Genomic DNA, 20,824 nt, shown 5'->3' with positions numbered 1-20,824 from the left:
GTACTAGCAGCGGCATCACCATATTACTGGGCTAGGGAGCTACAACATCATTATAATGGCTATTCCTGAAAACAGGATGGATTTCATGGCAATAATAGGGCAGATGCAGAAATCTGGCCTGGCCAGAATTTCTTGTAGTGTCTTTCATTGTTAAAGGTATTGTGAAAAAATTATGTGCCATTTCAAGCAGATGTTAGGGAACATCAGAGTAGAATAAAACCAGAAATTTTTTTATGTCAACAAGGGCTATGATAAAGAGGATGCAATAAATATGCATATTTTTTTTCCAGAGGTGGAGTTTCTTTACTATAAACCTCAGTGTTGAAGGATAAAAGGGCTTTTGAAGTTAATGAGTTTTCTCCTCAAGAGTTCCCACTGAGTCGTTGTGAATACCAGAGCTTTAGCATGGTATGAGGTTCGTTTTGGGTTGGCTATACAGCTCCATGTGGAGCGTATTTGAAATAAGACAGTCCATGCTGATAAAGTGTGAAAAATTGGGAAGATCCCAGAAAAGAACTGCAAAATTAAAGGAAGTTTGAAAAACTGGTTTTACAATTTACTAAATCTGCTTAGTTTAGAGGAGGCGAAGGTTAGAGGCAGTTGGGTCACTTGTATTGTTTATAAACTCAGGAAAATACATCTGATTCTAAGGAGCTTTTTAATCTTGTAGAAAATGACATTGTAGGATCTCATAAGTTGCAGTCAAAGCTGAAGAAAGAAATCCAAAATCCAAACCAATGTCTATGATTCAGTGGAGGTAATAGCTTCCCAACATATAATGGCTTACCAAGAGATGCAGTAGATGTCTATCACCAATTATTCAATTGTTAGCAGAAGTGTTGGTAGGAATGCCTTTGGGCCATAATGTATGAAAAGTCTCACCAGATAATCATAATAACCAGTTATAAATGTAAGTACCTGTGAATAAATGTCAGCCAGAGGATTATTTCCCTACAGATCCCTTCATCTTCCCTTTGACAGAATAGGAAGGATGCATTGAGAACCTCAAACTGGTGCTCCGTGACTTGAGAGGACAATGACCTTTTGCCCTATGTTGTTCTCTGCAGTACTGTGCTAGATGCTGGGAGAGTGTTTGTCTTTGAAATACATACAGAAAACCACAGTACTTGGTTTTGAAAAGTCACTGCTCTTGTTGTTTCATTTGATTTTGTTTAATGAATCAGGAATGATATATTGCATAAAAATCTGGCCACTTTTTGAAGAAGCATAGTTCCTTGTTCTGCGTTGATATATAGGTAGTCAAACTGATCGAAGCTGGGTGCAAAATATTATTATTAGTCAGGTAACTGCTTCTAAGAAATTACCTCTGATATAGAAGTTGGTGTGGGTTATGAATCACCCCAGGAAAAAATGTTGAGACTTGTAGCAACAATGTGAAAAGCTTTTAGCAGTTTTCACTGAGAACTCCTTTTTTTTTATGACTAACCACACCTTTGCAGCATACTACAATCTGTAGTCCTTGCAGCTGTCTCATAGTACCCAGAAAATCATATTAACTGGAGAGGAAGATAGATACTAGTTTGCATGTAGAGAGTAAGTTTTGCTTGGCCAACTGCCGACGTGGAGAATAGACAAAGTACGAACTATTTAGCCTAGAATCCCGGAAAAAACAAGAAGGATGTCTTTAATAATGAAATGGTGGAGGAGAAAGAGATACTGTAGCAATAAATAGGTTGAACCCACTAAGCAGAAAGAGTATGCTGAGCTCTTACTACAGTGATATACCCTGTAATAATAGTAATACCAGAATTTAGCTGAGGCCTGTGGTTAAATATACTCTTTCTTAGGAGAATGCAAAGATTATATTTTCCGTAGATCATTGGTGCTTGAGGCATCAATTTTTTATTGCTTTCAAAGCCCCAAAGCCCCACATCTGGACCTTAGTTCTATGCCGACTCAAAGAGGAGCATGCCATCAAATAAGTCATGAGCATTGCTTTGCACAGCGCCTGTGGTTTCCTCAGGGCTACTCTGAGGATAGCTGAATTCTCCCATGCTGCTAAAGTAATTGAATGCTCACCGACTCCCTGTAAAAGTGTTTGGCTATGCATGTGCAGTGTTACAGTAAATGATCAGGAAATGTTTTTTGCATCAATGGGTGAAGTTATTGGTTGCTAGTGAGAACTGAGCTTGTCATTTTTTTTATCTTTTAAACTATGTTAGCTATACCTCAGTTGTAATACTTAGGCACCAGTCAACTGTTAGCCATTAGGTGTAAAGAGAAATTAGGAAAATGTTTTAAAAAGTCAAATAATTTGTCCATAGCCAGATAACAGAGTCAGGAATCCATTTCTTCTGTGGTCTCCCTCCGTGCCTACTTCCTATTTTCTGGGTCCAGCAAAGCTCCAAATCCAGCAGGTACTTACTGTGAGCGATTCAGTAAGATCCCTCACACAGAAAGTTTTTATCTCAATATTCAACCTTACGTGATCAGGATCTAGAATCATGTAAGATATAGGAGCTTAACTCTTGGGAAAGCCATCATTATGCATTCCAGGGAAGCATTCAGTGCTGTCTGGGGGTGTCTGTACTGATCATAGCAGGAAAGTAGCTGCAAGCTCCCTCAGGCTGTATGTGATCAATGTTAACACAATCCAAACTAAACCTCAGCTGATTCCAAGCTAAACACCCCTGCTAGGAGGGGAGCCTGTGTTCAATTAGACAAGGCATTGTGTTAACGTGTTTGTGTGACTTTTGGCTTGTTTGTATCCTATGCAGAGCCCTCCCGGGTCTGTTCAGAACTTGGGTTCTGTGTGCCACGGCCCACACATTTACGCGGGATGTAGTTCCACCATGATACATATTCTTCTCTTTTGGGAAGTGAAATCCTAATGCCAAATATTTTGCAAGAAGAAACTAAAATAGCTGCTTTAGTTGGCTTAGCAAATTGAAAGCTGAAGTAGGATCTCTCTTTCCAATTAGTAAGAAATGAAAGGAGTATGCAAAAGGGAAGGTAAGAACTGAGTAAACCAAAGAAAAGGACTGGCACAGGTTAAAAATGAGCATCAACTGGCCAATAAAGAAGTTTCATTGGGAAATTAGAGGAGAGATTTTAGCCACCAGCTCACAGCGAGGCTCTGGAATTGTCTTCTATGGGAGCAGTCAGATCAATAAATAAATAAATTCCTTAGGTTAAGCAGGGACTTGTGTGATGGAATGGCAACATGAAATTGCAGGATACTGGGAGCTGACAACCCCGACAGTCCTCTGTGATTCAGCACTTCTGTGTTCCTGTGGATGCACACCAGCAGTCTGTGAGCATTAGGGCCTCAAATATTGTAACAGCCCACGAGGCCTGTAAACAGAAAGAGTGTGTGCATGTGTGTATATGCATATGTATATTTCTCACATATGTATATGTGTTTACATATATGGGTATGTTTTTATATGTATATGCATACATAAAAAGAGTACCTTCGTCTGAAGGGAAAGTGATGTCATAAGTTAAATACTTGCAGTTTACAGTAATGATCAAGCTAAAGGAGAGACTTGCCTGTTAGGAAGAAGATTCTTGCTGTTATAAATAGGTGCAAGAACAATGGAGGAAAATACATATTGTCTAAGCAAATTTCATTTTGTTGAATGTTTATCTGTCCCAGCACTTCCTCAAGTGACTGTCCTTTCTGTTGTAATGTAATTCCCTGTACACTACACAGAAGGGAAATTGTTCTTACAATTCTGGTACCTTTAAACTATAAATCTACTTGTCCCTTAGGAAGGAGTTGCCCTTAATGTGCATTTAATAATCTAATTCATCTTTAATTAATGTGGCACTACCTTGTGAGAAACAGGAATAGTCGTCTTCCTTCTGACTGCCCTTGACTCTGCAGTAGAGCTGAGGGGATGAAGGTGAATAAGGTTATGTGTCTCTGCATTGATTTGTAGGCTCGGGGACTGTCACCGGAGTGTCTCCAGGGGTGCCCCAGGGATTCAGAGCTCTCAACAGCACTATGGCTGAGACCAAACTGAAACACATGAGGGAGTAAGTAGCATATTTATGTGTTACCAGTATTCAGACAAAGAGGAAGGATTTGAAAAACTGCAGAACACAGCAAAGAAAACTGTGTGTTTTTTCCCCGCCCCAAAAAATCCCTTCAGCAAAAAGTGGATGGTATGGTATTCTTTATAGACTGGATGCCTACTTGCCTCCACAGAGGATGAAGGTTGACTGTCACTTCTGATTGTTTTCTCATAATCTGCACAATCATTGTCATCCTTCCAGGATCTAGTTTGCCTTCACTGCTGTCTCTGTCATTCTGAACTCTGCTTTCTTTATTAGCTCAGCACATGCCCATAAATCACCTGCAGATATCTGTGTTCCCACCATGTTTGCTCCCTCACCCACACTTCATTCTTGCCTGGAACGAAAGACTAATGGATTTGTTTCCCATGATGATATGATGATTTAAACCAAACATGATTCCTGCTGTTGGCTGGGATTTTCAAATGAGATAGAGGAATTTACATGTGCAGCTTCCTTTGAAACTCACTGTCTTAATTGTTTTCAGCATCTTTGAAACCCCATCTTTATTAATAAAGATTTCAGTGTCTTACTAAAACAAAGACCAGTGCTTCCTTTCTAGAATGTAATGGTTAATGTATCTTGAGCTTTTATCTTGAATCACTAATTTCTGGCCTTCCAAGATTTATTGCACCCTAATTTAGGTACTGATTTGATAATCATAATGCTATGTATTATTTCTGAACTCAAATTTTCTTTGCAGTGTTGCAGCATTCAACTGTTCTCAGATTGTAAACTCTTTAAAAAAGGGCAGTTTTCTCTTGTGTGGGTGGATAGTGCCAACAATATGGTGGATGTTATCAGAATACAAATAAGTTCAGTTAATACTAACAGTTATTTAAGTGAATCCCCTAAAGAAAATAAATGCAACGTTGATGCCAATCACTGTTTAAAACAAATTACAGTGCCAAATGCACCGTGTGTTCAAGGCAAATACCAATTAGATTTGTTCCAGATAGAAGTTGTTCAGTTTTATGATATTTAAAGATGCAGCGGCTCCTAGGGTTTCACTTCATGGCTTAGCCTTTATTGTGCAACCAGTCAGCAGGTCTCACAGCCTGCCGCTCTGATTGCTTTCCATTCCTTTTTCATGGAAAGTACTTATAAAAATAAAAAAAATGTGTCATGTTGTGCCAACTAGTTGTAAGGTGAGGTTGTTTAGTCAAAATGCCTACTAATCTTACTGCTTTCACCTTGTGTTCTCATGGTTACAGGATAAGCCTTAACTATTTGAACTTCATGGTCATTGCTTTTAGGGCTGAGGTACGATTAAATGGCTTCTTTCAGATTCTGTTTTTCCAGTGCTGTTTCATGGTTTTCACAGTTTGTTGGTTCTGATAGGATAAGCACATAGTGGTGGTTAAAGGCTGAAGAATTTGGAAGTGCTGTTATATGGTCCTTTGGAAATGTCACATTTCAGAATATTTTATAAACTAGCCATATGCTAATTAAAAGCCTGATTAACTGCAGTAATTCACATTTAATGCACTAGACTTCCTGGTTTTGGAACACTTTCCTAGTCATTTAATTCCTGAATGAGAACAGTCAGCTGGGTTTATAGGCCAAAAGACCTGCCCAGCCAGCATCTTGAGAACTTCCCACAGACCATACCCATGAATAATTTTCAAGTTACATTCATTAAGAGAACAAATTAAGGGGGAGGGGTGTGGTTTGGGTTTATTTGGGGGTTTTTGGTAAAGGTACAGATCTCTTGTGCACTATAATAGCTACTTTAAAGAAGTCTATCAAAACACTTAGTCAGGTTATTGCCCTTTCTTCTAAACATACTATGACCTTGCCATTTTCTGAATATGTAAAGGTGACTGAGTATGTTAATCGCTTGGAAACTAGGGCGTTAAGAGACAAGTGAGTGAGCACAGTACCCAGCACACACATACACAGAGATGCCTGCAAAGTCTTACACGTGGCCAATACACAGAGCACAGCGGGGGAGTTTTCAGTGGCAAGAAGGAAGTACATCTGGCTGCAGAATGATGCATAAAGCGTCAACTGCTCTGCTTATCCCTCAGCAAACTTCATGTGATGTGTTGTACTTCATCCACACGGCAGTGGTGCTTAGGCAAGGCTAATATAATTTAAACTTGGGTTATTCAGTTTTACTCAGAAAGCCACAGACTTATGGCGGGGTCTTCCAGTTGACAGCTTCTAATGAAAGAGAGAATGTGGGGTTTTTTTCTCTTAAAGAAAATGAGTAGCTGGAATTCTTATGAGGAAACAGAAAAGAAGAGCAGTGGAGACAATGTGGAAGTGCAGCGAAATCTGTCTAGGTGGCAAGTCACTATAGAAACAGAAGTATGAAGGTCTGGGATCAGTGCCATTTTCAGATGCTAATGGTGGATTCATGTAAAATCACACGGAGTATAACAGCAAAAAGATCTTTTAGCCATTTTTAATTGACGTGTGAATGATATGGGCTTGCAAACAAGTGCAGCAGGACAGTCACTTGACAAGTTGTGATGTGCTCATTGCTTGAGTCATCATATTGTGCTGCACTGAACATGTTCTTTGTCAAAGAGACTTGCTGCTTATCAGAGTGGCAGTTTCGGTAGATTCTACTGTATTTTTATGCAGGTCTTTATACCTATATTCATGTGTGAGAGAAGTTGTACTAAAAGTCCTTACAGGAATGTAGAAGGAAGCCACAGATGTTCTTGAATATGGTAGGTAGGAGACTTCTGTTTTAAGTTTAAAAAAAAAAAAAGACTCAGTGCTTAACCTACAGACAACCTGATAGTGTTTATGATTCAGTCACCTGCTTCCTTCACTACATCCCTCAATATTTTCCCTGGCATCTTCTTTCCAATTCCCGTTGCACTCTGTTCCAGCATTTTGAATTGCTGTCCTCTCAGTAAAAGTCATGATAAAATCACCTACTCCAATGACAATAATTTCTAGTTTGTATACTCGGTATTCAATATTCATTATAACGTTTATAGCAGCAGAGATTTAACTTTACCTTTCAAGTTGAGTTCATTCTCTCCACAAAAACTTCTACTTCAGTGCTAAGCATTTTGATATTGGGATCTTCTGCAGTGTTGATAAGAAATCTCTATTTCTTCAACAAGCTCCATCAAAGATAATCATCTGAGCTTTTTCTCCTTATGCTCCTTCCCAGCCTTGCTTGTTAACAGTGAGAAGTCAAACAAATATATAAATCAGAGTTGTGTGACTCATATTCCTCATATTGGGATTTTAGGTTGAGGAATCATGTTAGATGCAGGAAACAGGAGGAGCTGTTTCTTGGTATTTTCTGTCATGGCCACCAACTATCTCATTCTCATGGTGATGGTTCCCATCCATGGGACTGGGTAATTTACATTAAAAGAGACACCCCCAACTTGTTTAGAGCTCTAGCTGAAAACATTTTTCTGCTTCTTTCAGCTTACTCTATCTTATTCCAAGGCCCTTCTTTCCAAGTTTTTGACCACCTCAGCCACAATTTGACCATAGGGAAGGGTCTGGCAGGACAGAAGCTTGTGGAAAGTCTTATGATGCATGCTTGACATCTCAAGTCTGTGCAGGGTTTCATGATCTAAAATGAAAAAGTGAAGGTGAGAAATAAGACAAGTGTGTGCAGACATTTGTGGAAAAGAACAAGCCTTATCAAGGGGGGTTGGTACAATTGGCTGTATTCACAATTGCATCTCCCTGTGTTATGTAGTATTTGTATTCCAGGTGTCCAGTGAGTGGAGGCTTTCCCTTGAAGACTCTTCAGCATTGTACTCAAAATTAATTTCTTGGCTTTGTAAAATCAGGATTTGTTTTTTACAGAGTAAGGCTAGTTTTTGAATAATGGAATAGCTATGGAATAGAATGTATATCTTGTTCTCTCTTTCCTGAAAATATAAAGAGAAATAAAAACGTAGGAAATAAAGAAAAAAAAAACTTGGTACAGAGTGTTTTGTGCTGCTTTGTGGAGGTATCCATGAATATATACAATGAGTCATTTTAATAGCCATGAACTTTAATATGCAGTTCAGAATTCAATAAAGTGTATGTCAGTAAAAGGAAAAGGCTTTTATGCCCCAAATTTTAAGTAAATTAAAATCCTTTAGCACAGCAGTAAGCACCTCTTAGTCAGTCCCTGAAGTCTTACACACAGCAGCATGCCATGATCAAGCAAAAGACTTCATCATCACCTGCTGAGTGTAAGTAAAGCCGTCTTTCAGAAGTCATGGAGAAAAGGCATTTGGTGATATTTTTATTCTGTTCCTGTGAATGCTCGTAACACTATTGGTTTAGACTCATGAGCAGTATGCATATATGCTTGGGCTTGTGACATTGGCATCAAATGTATCATTTATCTTAAAAATTCAGAAAGAAAGGTCATATTGAAGTCATTGAATAGGCACTGGATATTCTTTAAGTAGTCCTAAAAATGCCTAAACTATAGAAGACTTTTTGTACATTTATTTCTGCACGTTTTTGAACTACTGCAGTAAAGAAACTAATTATTTGATTTAGTGTTTCATTATATGCTGGATGGACCTTCCTCAGGGCCAGCTCTGAGCCTTCTGAAACTGATTTTGTTATTGACATCACCAAGGGCAGCTTTAGGTGAAGACAAAAGCAACAAATATAGAAAAGCTAATTGGGTTTTTAGACTTCCATAAAAAATTTCTCGTTGACCTTCTACTTGTCATTGACTGTCATGTTGAAGGTGTCATTATGTAAACATGCACAAGAAATAAGATGTCTTCTCACAGACAGAAGACATGTTTGGTAAGGAAGTTTATTGACACTGTCTGAGCTATGACTGTTTTTTGCAGACAAATAGAGGACATTATTCTTGAGAATAGTGATCCTGGAATGTTTTTGGCATGGAATTTCCTCTTACCCATGACATCATAGTTGTTTTGTTCAACATTCCATTTTTCTGGTAATAGTTTCTGTCTGGTGATCCCAAGACACCTTACAGCATAATTGTGGCTTTTTACTTGTCATTTGCTAAGCTAAAATATTAGTTAAATATCCATGCTCCTTGTCACGGTCTTTCTCACACCTCAATTTTTAAAGGCCAGACTCTATCTCTGAGTTGTTCAAGGCCAAATGAACTCACTATGGAAACACATTAAACAGCCCATGAGTTTCTCTTTCTTTTACTGTTAATCTATTTCAAGATAATTGCATACTTACCTTCCAGATCCAGATTTGAAGGTCTGAAGTATTTGGTTTTGCTGTTTGCTTTACAAGCAAGTGAGAATACAGTGAAACTCGCCAGGAACAGTAGGAGAGTTGAACCCGCCTTTAACATGACCAAGCTGAGAACTTGGTTCTTTGCTCCTGTGAGGGAGAAGTGAATGAATGCTTCTGTTTTGTGAGCTGTTGGTGTCTCAAGGAAGCAACTGAGAGAGAAAGTGGGAATGAGTGAATCCTGGGCTCTTCCTTCCTCAGAAGAAATGAAGGTGAGTGAGGCAGTGGCTAATGCCCAGGAATGAGGAATCCTCAGCAGGAGATGTGGTAGTCTCCCCTCAAGGCTAAAGCTAGAGCTGATGGTCTAATTCCCCAGGCATTTTCTGTGGGTCTTCATTCACCTTCTTCCCATTGTCCATGCTGTTCCCCTTTCCACAGCAAGAGTTGGCTGCCTGTCTTCCTGTCTTGACCCTCTGTCTCTGCCTTCCTCAGCTATGTGGTTTGGACTGTTACCATCCAGGAAGAGAAAACTACGCATAACCTCAGAGCACTCAAAGAGGCAAAGTTCCACTCACTTCCAAAAGGACTGAGGCATCCTGGAGATAGTTATCCTGTGAATATCTTCCTGATGATAGTTTGACAGCTGCTGCTCAATTCCTGGTGGGGTCCTAATCTTCAGGACTCCTCTAGGGTACTATCCTGGTTCTCGTTCAGATTGCATACACACAGCATTTCATCCTTACATCAGGAATGGTGTGATCCCTGGTATCCAGATGCATCAAATTGTGTCTTCAAGATCAGAGTGATAGGTGGGGAGAGGTGTGAAAATGTGTGAATCTTGGAAAATCCATTGTGTTAATTCAGACCTTGCCTGTCTTCCATACAAGAAATATGCCAAAATACTTGGTAAGATCCAATTTTCTCCAGAAATGGTTCATTACTAGTGGCTTCTCCTTTTCTGCCCAATACATGCAGAGGCACACAGAAAGCAACAGTGACCCAATTAACAAAGCTCAGGTTTCACACTTGCAGGTTGAATTGGTTTTCTTGCTGTAACGGGACAGAAGTTCTGTACATTTGAGTTGGAAATGAAGACATCTTTAAAATGGCCAAGAGCGTTCATTCCATGTGCCCAGAATATTATAGCTGTTGACTTTCAATTTTAGTGGTTGTTCAGCTTTAGGGCCTCTATTAGTCTTCACAACAAGATTCAATATGCCTGAGCTCAGCGAAAGTTGCAAGTGATCTATAATTTAATTGTTAGATGGGGGTGTACTGATTATATAGATCTTAACGTGCTGCCCTGCTGGCTACAAGCAATACAGGAATTGAGTAGCTGCTACTGAAAGGTATTTGGCAATAGCAGTTTGTTTTACTAATTTTTTTCCTGTTTGCTTTTGAAGGTAGTGTCTATGTATCGCTCTAGCCCAATGATTATGGAAAATAGAATTACATATTAAAATCCCAGGTCACTAATCCAAATGTTCTTGGGTTTTCAACTAGTCTGTAGTATAGAACATTTGTTGGCTTCTCTGAAGTAGTTTCCAGTATGAAGCCTTCGCTATGTAACCTAAATTGAATCAGTACTAGGTTATTTGCTGTATCTGCTGTAAAACTGGCCACAGATATTTATGTGTAGTTGCTTCATTTGTTGTCTCAGTAAAGGTGCCAAAGATTAAGGCCCCAGTTCAGGAAAGTACTTCAGCTTGTACATAATGTTAAACACAAGTAGTCGGTTGTCTTCAGAAAGGCAACAGATGCCTAATGTTATGCAAATACTCAACTGCCTGGCTTAATCAGGCATTGAGTGGAGTAGTTGTACAGGAGGACAGTCACATAGCCCAATTCCAGCAACCTTTCCTAGGTGCCTGTGAACTTCTCTGGGCCCTCTTTGTGGAAAAACACAGAATAGTTCAGAGCATATGTTTTAGGCTCCTATTCTGAATTTACCTGTAAGAGTTTTGTTTCTCTTGTGCCGGTGCCAAAGGTGGTAGCCAACTAAGGTAAGTGTATAAAATTAGGCTGGGTGACCATTCCCTTTGCTTTTTTCCTGTACTTCTATTGCAAATTGTAGAGTGTTCTTTGAGAAGCTTGTACCTCTCCTCTCCTTCCTGAGGATGGGAACAGCATGTCACCTGCCAGTGCCATAATTTCAGCAGTTCTTAGCAGAGTTACTTAGCACTTTGGAATGAATGAAGTGATCAAACTTGGTAGCTAGAGTGAGTGTATCTATTAGCTAACATACAAAAAAGGGCACAATTTAACTTTGATGTATTTTCTTGGGATGCTCATCCTGGTGCTCATTTTGCATGTTACTTAAACCTCAGGTCCAACCCTTAAAGTGTAAGATTTTGTGAATTTACTTAGATATGTAAAGAAAGCTCAAGACTTTTTCAGCTTCTTGACTGAGCTGTATGTCATAGATCCATAGATTCCATAATCCTGAAATTTTGAGAATTGTTTTTAGAGTGAACAGTAATGCCATAATTGCTTTAGTGCTAGAGAGAGAGTTTTTATCCAGTAACAAAACATGTAAAATTATAAGTATAGACTCACTCATCTTAAAACATCAAGTAGCCCCAAACACTCAACACATTAGGAGAATTAGGCTAATATATGTTTTTGTTTTGCACAAAAAGCATGATTTCCCTCGTTTCTCGTGCTGTGTATACATAATACATGAATTGAGCTGTTCAGTTTTCTAACAACGGCTTGATTTTGTCAATAGTTTGCAAATGTGAGAATGCTTTCATGCAGCATTAATTATATAGTCTATTTTCAATACAGAACCACTTGAAGAATCTTGACTAGATGTGTTTACTAGATGCAGCATTGCGACCTTTGGGAGGTTTACAGGGGCACTTGGGAGAACTATAGGTAGGGAATACGCAAAGAGCATTCACCAAACCCTTGCCAGGGCTACCAGCGTTTACTGTTTCCCACGTTGCTTCTGTCTTGCTACTTTTAATACTGTACTTGTCTGCAAGAAAAATCTGTCCTTTTCCTTCTTCACCATGTTTTTTCTCAATCATCACATAGTGATTTCTTTCTTTTGTATACATAAGTCATTAAGGATACATCTCATGTTCCCCATGTGGAAGCAGGTGAGCAATGCAGAGTTGGTATCATAAAAAATAGCCCATGGGTTAAAACACCAGAGACTGGGCAACATGAAAACTACCTTGCATGAAGGGGAAGTTAGCAGACCCAAAACACCGCATTTGGCACCGCTTCAGGGGTGCAACAGCGTCAGGGATGGCTGTGTCGCAGGTCTGTCTCCTTCTGCAGTGAACCTCCTTGCTGAGCAGCGTGTTTTCATGAGATGTTGGTCTTCAGAGTTTGGAGATACCAATCCAACTGTACTACGTTTACAGTAGTATATGTACTATGTTTACATTAGCCAGACATGGCCAAGGATTGTGACAAAACCAGAGGATACTAGTACTTGTAAGGCCTAACCTTGCTCTTAGTTTTAAGGTAACTCGTTAGACATGTATCTCCATCAACATTTTTCTGCAGGAAATTAAAAGGAGCTGAGTATTGGAAAAATGCACTTTAGCTTAATGGCAATTTTTCTGGTTCAGTCATGTTTCGGAGTGAGCTTCGGTTCTATCTTTGTGAATCTACTACCTGACAAATTATTGAGATAGTATATTATAGAATCATAGAATGGTTTGAGTTGGAAGGGACCTCAAAGATCATCTAGTTCCAACCCCCCTGCTGCAGGCAGGGACACCCTCCACTAGACCACGTTGCCCAAAGCCTCATCCAACCTGGCCTTAAACACTTCCAGGGATGGGGCATCCACAACCTCTCTGGGCAACCTGTTCCAGGTGCCTCACCACTCTAACAGTCAAGAATTTCTTTCTAACATCTAATCATCTAAATCGACCCTCCTTCAGCTTGAACCCATTACCCCTTGTCCTGTCACTACACTCCCTGATAAACAGTCCCTCTCCATCTTTCCTGTAGGCCCCCTTCAGAAACTGGAAAGCCACAATTAGATCTCCCTGGAGCCACCTTTTCTCCAGGCTGAACAACCCCAACTCTCTCAGCCTGTCCTCATAGGAGAGGTGCTCCAGCCCTCCATGATTGTTATGATTGTTATGTTTCTGTAAATTTTAATAGGAATCTTCATTAGTCTTTCATATGCCATATTTCCAGGCATCTAGATGTACAATTACTTGATTTTCCAAGAGATTTGAGACAGGAATGACCAGGGTTTTATTTTGAAAAGTGTTCAGGTATTAAATGTTTACTTTTGGGGAAAAAAATAAAAGTCCTAGATCTCTATCTGCAGTATATTGTGCTGCTCTTCAGACACATCTGTCTACAAGAAATGCATTGATAAACAAAGTAGATGGCATCAGGTATGTGTTAAATGTGCCTCGAATTTCTACTTGATCTACTTGATTGCTGAATGAGTTAAACAGATGACTTTTCAAAGACTCTTTGTATGCCATGACACTGTTAAAAACTGAGATCTTGTTTAAAATAATTTTACCAAGGCTAGGAAATCGCAGAATGCATATAAAGAGACTGCAGCCCAGGGAAGTGTGTTTCAGATAATTCTTCATGGGCACTAAACTGTGTCATTTTCACTTGTCTTACCTCCTGAAATAGCTGTATATAAACAAACTTGTTTCCTCTCTCATTTTTAGTATCGACAGTAAATTTGTTAATATAGGAAGACTTTAAAATTCAGCTTTGATTTAAATGACCAGGTTTTGTTGTGACTTGTTGTTTTTTTCCTGTGGGAAAAACTGAAAAAAACATCTCCTCTTATGACAAACTATATTCTAAATTAGTAGTAGCTAGAATTCAACTAGCAGCTCTAAAGTCTAATTCACGCTTCTTCCAAGAGCAGATGTCAGCTTCAATTACTATTTTACAAATTTATTTATCTCGGAAAATGAGATATATGTAGAATATTATTGTTGATATTTTTTCAGCTGTGTGTCTACAGCTTTTAATAATAAGATCCTGCTTAGCTCATGGGAAAACATGTCCTAAATATGCTTTAGATTTAGCCAGTCTTTGAAGTAGGACATCAGAGAGTTTTGTTTGCAATCAAATTAAGGTGCTTTAATTCAGAAATTATGAAGTAATTAAGGATGAATTATGAAAATTATCATTGTGTCTTCAAGTGAAAAAATTTTCATTCAGCAATAATAAGATGAAAGTCAAAGTCCACTGAGGCTTGAAGGGGAAGGTAGGGGCTAAAATTAACAATGCAGATTTTCTTTTACTAGTTTTTATATAATAATTCTTTCCATTTCCTTTTTTTTTTTTCATAAGCCCTTTTCTTAGACTGCCATACTTTTCACATTCCCAAGACTGAACGGCTGTCAGAACTAGAAAAGTGTTGCACTTCCTTTAGAATTAAGTTCCTAAAAAATAAATCATGGAACTTACAATGCACTTCTCGTAGCAGATCTCAAAGGGTCTTTATAGAGCAACAGACAAGCTTTGCTGCAAATGGATTTTTGAACCCAGAGCGGTTTCTTTCAAGTTTCAGAGAAGTTTTAATCATTCATAGTCAGTAATGCCAACATACTGAATGACAGGAAGATAACTTGAGAGGAAAGGGACCTTTTGTGTTGTAACTGAGATAAACCTGTTTGCTTACTGAACCGTGAGATGCTGTAGCAGATATTCTAAGATTTTCTGGTACAGTTAGAAAACAATATTTTGTATGAGATCAAAGATATGTAATTTCCTGATTCTTTTGCAGAGTCATTTCAGGAGATAAACGTAACAATCACCAAGATTCATGTTACTACTGGGTAGCTGCAAAGTGGCACAATTGTACTCTGTTTTAAAGAGAAATGTAAGGTTAATAAATAAATGCTTAGAAATAGCATGTTCAGGGACAAATCAAAGTTGGATGTATTGATGGGAATCCTAAGTAATACTGCTGGACTCCATAGGGACTAATCTTGTTTTGTGTTTTTTTGTCAGTGCTGCATAAAGGTAGGTGTATTGTAATTGATCTCCAGAGCAGAAGGGAAATGTTAATATGTGGCTAGTAACAGAATAGGCAAAATAAAGACCCACTGGATAACAGAAATTTTTTGGTTCACCCAGGGAAAGATTTACAACTTCCTCAGCCTGTTGAGAACACAACATTATTATATTGTCAAATTTTAGTAATTTTGAACTGATGCATAGGAAATCAGCTGCAAAACACCAGATAGCCTGATAAATTCATTTGGGCCCAGATCCACTAAATGACTTGGAACATTTTTAGACACCCTGAGTATAAAATTGCAGTTCTCCAGGCTCCTATTTAGCTCCCCTCTAACGCTGGCAGTGAGTCATAGCGGTAAATGCCTATGATTTTGCTGATATTCTTATTGCTTCTCACGTGCTCTGAAGTGCCTTAGCCTTGATAGAACCAAGTCCCTATCTCGTGCCCAAACCCCATCTTTATCCACAAATCAGATATCTGTCTCTATGGCCTTTGGGGCTTGTTCCAGCTATTTTTCTCTCGGCACGGATTGTGTATTGCACAAAAGCTGGCAGCAAGAGGCATTTTATTTCAAACCACAGCTTCCATGGATGACAGTGTGGGGACTGGCAATATCTGCTGTCCAGCCAGTAGGTTGGTGGTCGCAGCATGCCTCAGGCTATGGAAGTCCCCAGCCCTGTGCCTCCCCTGCCTGGAGCACTGGGGCTGCTCTCCGCAACCAGAAGGAGCGAGGGAGGTTGCACTCACTGTTGAATCTCTTACAGTTTGCAGTGAGAAAGCACACTCTTTGGGTAGTCACTTACACGTGACAGCCTGGATTTCAGTCCCAAGGACTGAAGAATTCCAAGAACTGCTCATACTATTTTATCCAGGGACTCTTTCATGCAATTAACATTTGCACATACCTCCAATGTTGTCCTTAGTCCTCAATCTATCCAGACTTATCCTCTATCACTGCTCATTCTCTCCTGGCCTACTACATCTGCTTTCATACAAATCAGAATGAAGGTGAAGGAGAGTCCTTCGTCCCCCAATCTGACTGGTGATGATGGCACTGCTGTGGGAAGCGTGGGTTTGAATTTCCTTCTACCCCCAGGTTTCCAGCTCTCTGGGTGAATGCTCTAACCACAGACTTTAGGGCAAAAGGGGATAGCGGGGTACCTACATGGTCGTGTTGAATTGCTGCGAGTCCTGAGTGGACAGAGGTGATTCCCAAATTCACTAAAGCCAGCCAGATTTGGGATATGCCTGTCTTCAGTTGTCGTGGGCTGTTGCATTGGGTGGATGCCTCTTTTGGGTGATTCCATTGTACAGGAATTCAACCACAGAGCTGTAAATTTCCTTGCATGAACAAGACGCTTAAAAGTTAGGAAACACAGTGCTCAAATGCCAGCAATGAATCCCTCCGTGTATCTAAGCCTTTGTAACACAGTGAAATGAAGGAGCAATCTGCGATACCACATTTAAGCAAGTTAGTGTGTATCATCCTGGGTCAGACCCTTGGTTGGTAGGGGCTGATGTAACTCCTTTGATACCAGCATAGTGAGAAACAATTTAGGGCAGTGTGGGATGGGGTTCGGTCCCACAAAGCTTGTCAGAGTAATGAAAGCCCAGATGTCAGGTATCCCCTTTGCTTGTGTAGTCTTGACCGAGAAAGGGATGGATGGCTCATTTCTGGGGGAAAATAGTTATTTTGTAGGTGAGTGAGCTTTAAGATAGCACAAAAAGAGTAAGTGCCAGTAAATCAGAAAACATGGCCAAATGGAAGCTCACACAGCACATTTGGTGATAAGGCTGTGCAGGTGTCCCAGGTTTCATGTGAAACAGAAGTAACTATAAACAGAAGGGCAGTACAAAATCTGTACTTGTGCCTCTGTCGGACTTCACAGGGATGGAAAAATATTCCCTAGCACAGGATCAGGGCCATAATTGGCAAACCTCGTTTTCCAGGAAGCCACTTCCCCCTTCCCTCCGTCAGGATGATAGATTCACTCAGTAATGTCTGTTCGACATTTACTGCCTTACATCCCACACTTCTGCCTCTGTGACAGAAAAAGCATGATGTGGTAGGAGGCTCGCATTAATGCAGCTCTCAAGTCCAAACAGAGCCTGATGTCTTCTTTTGTAAAAGCAGGTTATAATTTTTGTTACCTACCCTTTAATTTTCAACCTAGGAACATTTTCCTCCTAATTCTATTGTATCAGCTATTACATAGATGAGCTGATTTCCATGCTCTGCCAAGCTTAACTGAAAAGATTCAAGTCTGCAGGTCACATTTATTAGCAGAAGCAATACTCCCGAGGTATCTGTTTGCTTAATTTTTCATCTTTAAATAGACAGAACTGCCAAAAAATTAAGCATACTTGTCTAAGAGGGAGAGAGGAGTCAGTAAAGGCATTGATGAAGTAGCAGTGATTTCAAAATAGCTTCTCAGATATTGATTTTTAAGTGTTAGAGCGAAATACTGTGATATTTCTTAGGAAGTTTTGTGAAGAAATGTACATTATTTGCCAAACAAATCTCTAGCTATTCTACCCTATTTAGCTTTCTGTGCTAATCTAATCCCTAGGTTTCCAGTGTCTGAGAATTAATCACTTCCAACAGTTCACGGTTTTGCCTGAACAGCACCGCTGGTACAAAAAAAGGGCAGTTTCTAGTTATGGGAAGCAGAACTGAATCAGGTCTGGACCTGCAGAGATTCCAGCTTGGCCCTCTGGCTTCTGATCGTGGGTCTGGGCTTTCTCTGCCCCAGGTTCCAGATCTGCCCCTGTGTCAGGAGCCAGAGGGAAGGGCAATGTGTAGCCAAAGGGGGGGATCACAGCTGGGCATGACCAAGCTGCAGAAAAGCGGAGAGCAGAAGGGATGTGAGGAGAAGTGTTTCCTCCTTGTGAGGTCAGAGCAGTCACCTAGGATATTCTTCAGGCAAAAATACCATATTAGATGTATTGTCCATTTTTACCGGCAGTAGGTGCTACTATATATAACAACAGAATTTTTCAGAAGTCTCTTATGTGGTAATAAAGTACAGCTGGAGTGTGTGGTGTTGTTGGGGGGCGGTGTGCAGGTTTGACCATTTAAACTGCTTTTGGGAAGTCTTGTGCATGCTCCTTCTGAACCCACGTGCAGAGTAGTAGTAGAGTGCTGAGCCTTAATGCTGGCACCAGGAGACAACTAGTCCAGCTCAATTTCTGCATAAGTGCATCATTACTCCTGAAATGTGCAAGTCTGAAGTTAAAGACAATCAAATCTCAACTGCTCTAACATATAAAAGAAAGAAAACGGTTCCTGTGGCAGACGTGTGCAGAGCAGGCAGATAGTTGCTGATATGCTGAAGGAAGATTACTCCAATATTTTCATCAAAATATTATGAACCCATCACTGAGTGCAAAATCTTGTGTTATGTTACCTGTGGCTAGTGACACATGAATTTAAAGGTGTTTGCCTTTAAAAAAAAGATGTTCTGTTAATTGTCTTGCAGTATGCAAACAGATCTTCTTTATAAATCACCATTAAGATCCTGTGAGTGTATTCTTTGTCACTGAATTACAGATCTGTCTTATGAAAGGACAGTGCTGTAGGAAAAGAAAAAAGTGTCAGTTAGCTCACGCTGATCTTGTACAATGGTTTCCTTGTTATTTGATAGAAGCTAAAATAACGCAATGAATCCTGAAGTGTGTTTGTGTGCATAAAATGCCACCGGTGTACGGGTGACTGGGGATGCTCCTTTTGGTTTTGATGAAATCCAGAGGCAATAATAGATTTGTGTATACTGGGCTTGCTGTAGATAAAACGGTATGTCAGATTCGGCATGAAAAGGGATCTTGGTTTGTAACGACGACGATGGCCATCCTTCCCATGACTTTACTATATGGCCACATTTTTACTCCTGGGCTCTTTGTATAACAAACAATCATAGAGAAATTCCCCAGGAATTTTTAGTTCCTTGTACTGTCAGACAAATAAAGTGCATCATTATATCATTTCAATCAAAGGTAGCTACAAAATTTTAAAATATCAGTACTTGCTATTGCTTGTATTAATATATGATGTGAATTAACTTTTACTTGACCTTCGTGTAATACTTATCCCCAGATCTGCCATTGGGAAGCTGGGAGCAGAGGTATTTGAGGCTGTATACAGCTATCTGAAGCAAGCCAGACAGCAGAATGCCAGTGAGGAGGAGATCAGGAGACGCCTGGAGAAACTGGTTTCTAGAGCAAGCGATTGCTTTGAAGTGGATCAGCTTCTCTACTTCGAGGAGCAGCTACAGGCTTCAGAAGCACATCTTCAGCTGTAAAATGTGTGTCAGTAACAAGACTGGAAATGGCAAGGAGGAGTGAAAGTGCTGAGCTGCCTTCTTCAGGCCAGCGAGCAAGTACGGGAGGTATTTGAGGAAAGTAACCGTAGTACATAAGCATGTGGGTAAAGTCCATTTAAGATTCCAGACTGTAGTGAGAAGTGGGTAAATATGGTACAGATTACAGGGGCAGGAAGAACAACAAATGTTTGTGACAGTGAAGGGGAGGATTCACCGTTACCAGCGTCCCTTTTTCACCAGTTAAGAAAGGTCTTCTCCTGGGCCTTGGCCAGGCACCAGTCCTGCACTCGGACCATCGCCAGCAAAGCTGCCTCTGATGGAAGTGGTGCAGGATTAGGCTCCGGCTGCCTTTGATTCTGGCGCTAACTGGTCGTCATGACATTTAAGCCTGTATTTTTTGTACTTTGGCAGATTTAGCCTTTAACATACATGTATATGTATGGCTTCTCAGCCACTAATTGCCGCCTTATTATTCATTGTTCAAAAGACCTGCATTTAATCTGCGTGACTTTCAAAGGAACTGTGAAAATACATGCCTGTGTGTATATTTATATACATATATGCATGCTCACATACACAGAGATAGGTATGTAAATCCATAGAGGCAGAAAGATGTCTGGCCATACACCATACATATATAGAGACATGCATGTATACATGTATACAAGGTCCATGTATACATGCATTTATAGAGACAGAGATGTGAGGCCTGAGCTATAGCTGATTATGTTAGCTAAGAATCTTTACTGTGACTTCTGAGAGGTTTGGATCAAATTCATTGTACACAGATGGAACAATAAACTGGGGTTTTTTGGTTTGCACATGGTTACTGTTAATGTTTTTTCTTAGTGTTTATGCATCACACTTTTGCGGATTTCAACTATATATCATGGTCTGATTAAATACCAGATGTTTTCCTTCTGCCTCCTCCTTTATTCTGCATTCTGAACTCCTTCATCCATCTAAAATGCTAAAGGATAACAAAGTGGTACAATCTATAGAGGAATCTCAAATGAATTGTGGACCAAATTAATTTTAGGCATCAGCCATTATAGTCCTTATGTTTCCTGCTTTTGTGCCACAAGTCTTAAAGGACTCAGGGACTGACTTAAATAAATTAAAAAAAAATTCATAATCTGAATATCAAAAAACTTTGCTATTTGATGTGAGTTGAGTTATTTACAGCTAAGCATACTGGTATTGATAGTAAATTAAGCAGTGCCGCTGATCCATCTTTGTGCTTTAAGAAACTCAAATGGAAAGGTAAGTAGAGTTGTCTTAATCTATCTCAGCAGCAGGACAAACTGAGGAAGCAAAGGACATGCCCAGCTACAGAAGA

At 39.8% G+C, this 20,824-nt stretch overlaps 1 protein-coding gene across 8 annotated transcripts in view; it reads left to right on the top strand.

Moving 5' to 3' along the window:
* The window catches only part of NEK11 (NIMA related kinase 11), a 97,784-nt gene extending 77,206 nt beyond the window's left edge, over positions 1-20,578 (top strand). For 4 of the 8 annotated variants that reach the window (XM_075745667.1, XM_075745668.1, XM_075745674.1 and 1 more), the window contains 2 exons: positions 3,906-4,002; positions 19,260-20,578. In XM_075745667.1, coding sequence (XP_075601782.1) covers positions 3,906-4,002; positions 19,260-19,464 — 302 coding nt within the window. In that variant the 3' untranslated portion in view covers positions 19,465-20,578. The remainder of the gene's footprint in view (positions 1-3,905; positions 4,003-19,259) is intronic. The other 4 variants (XM_075745669.1, XM_075745670.1, XM_075745673.1 and 1 more) reach the window with 1 other exon arrangement.
* The last annotated feature ends 246 nt before the right edge of the window (positions 20,579-20,824 follow it).

This window comes from Balearica regulorum, chromosome 2, assembly GCF_011004875.1.
Source record: "Balearica regulorum gibbericeps isolate bBalReg1 chromosome 2, bBalReg1.pri, whole genome shotgun sequence".
NCBI classification, from domain to species: Eukaryota; Metazoa; Chordata; class Aves; order Gruiformes; family Gruidae; genus Balearica; species Balearica regulorum.
The sequence above is the reverse complement of the archived record's forward strand: the minus strand, read 5'-3'. Positions and strand labels throughout refer to the sequence as shown.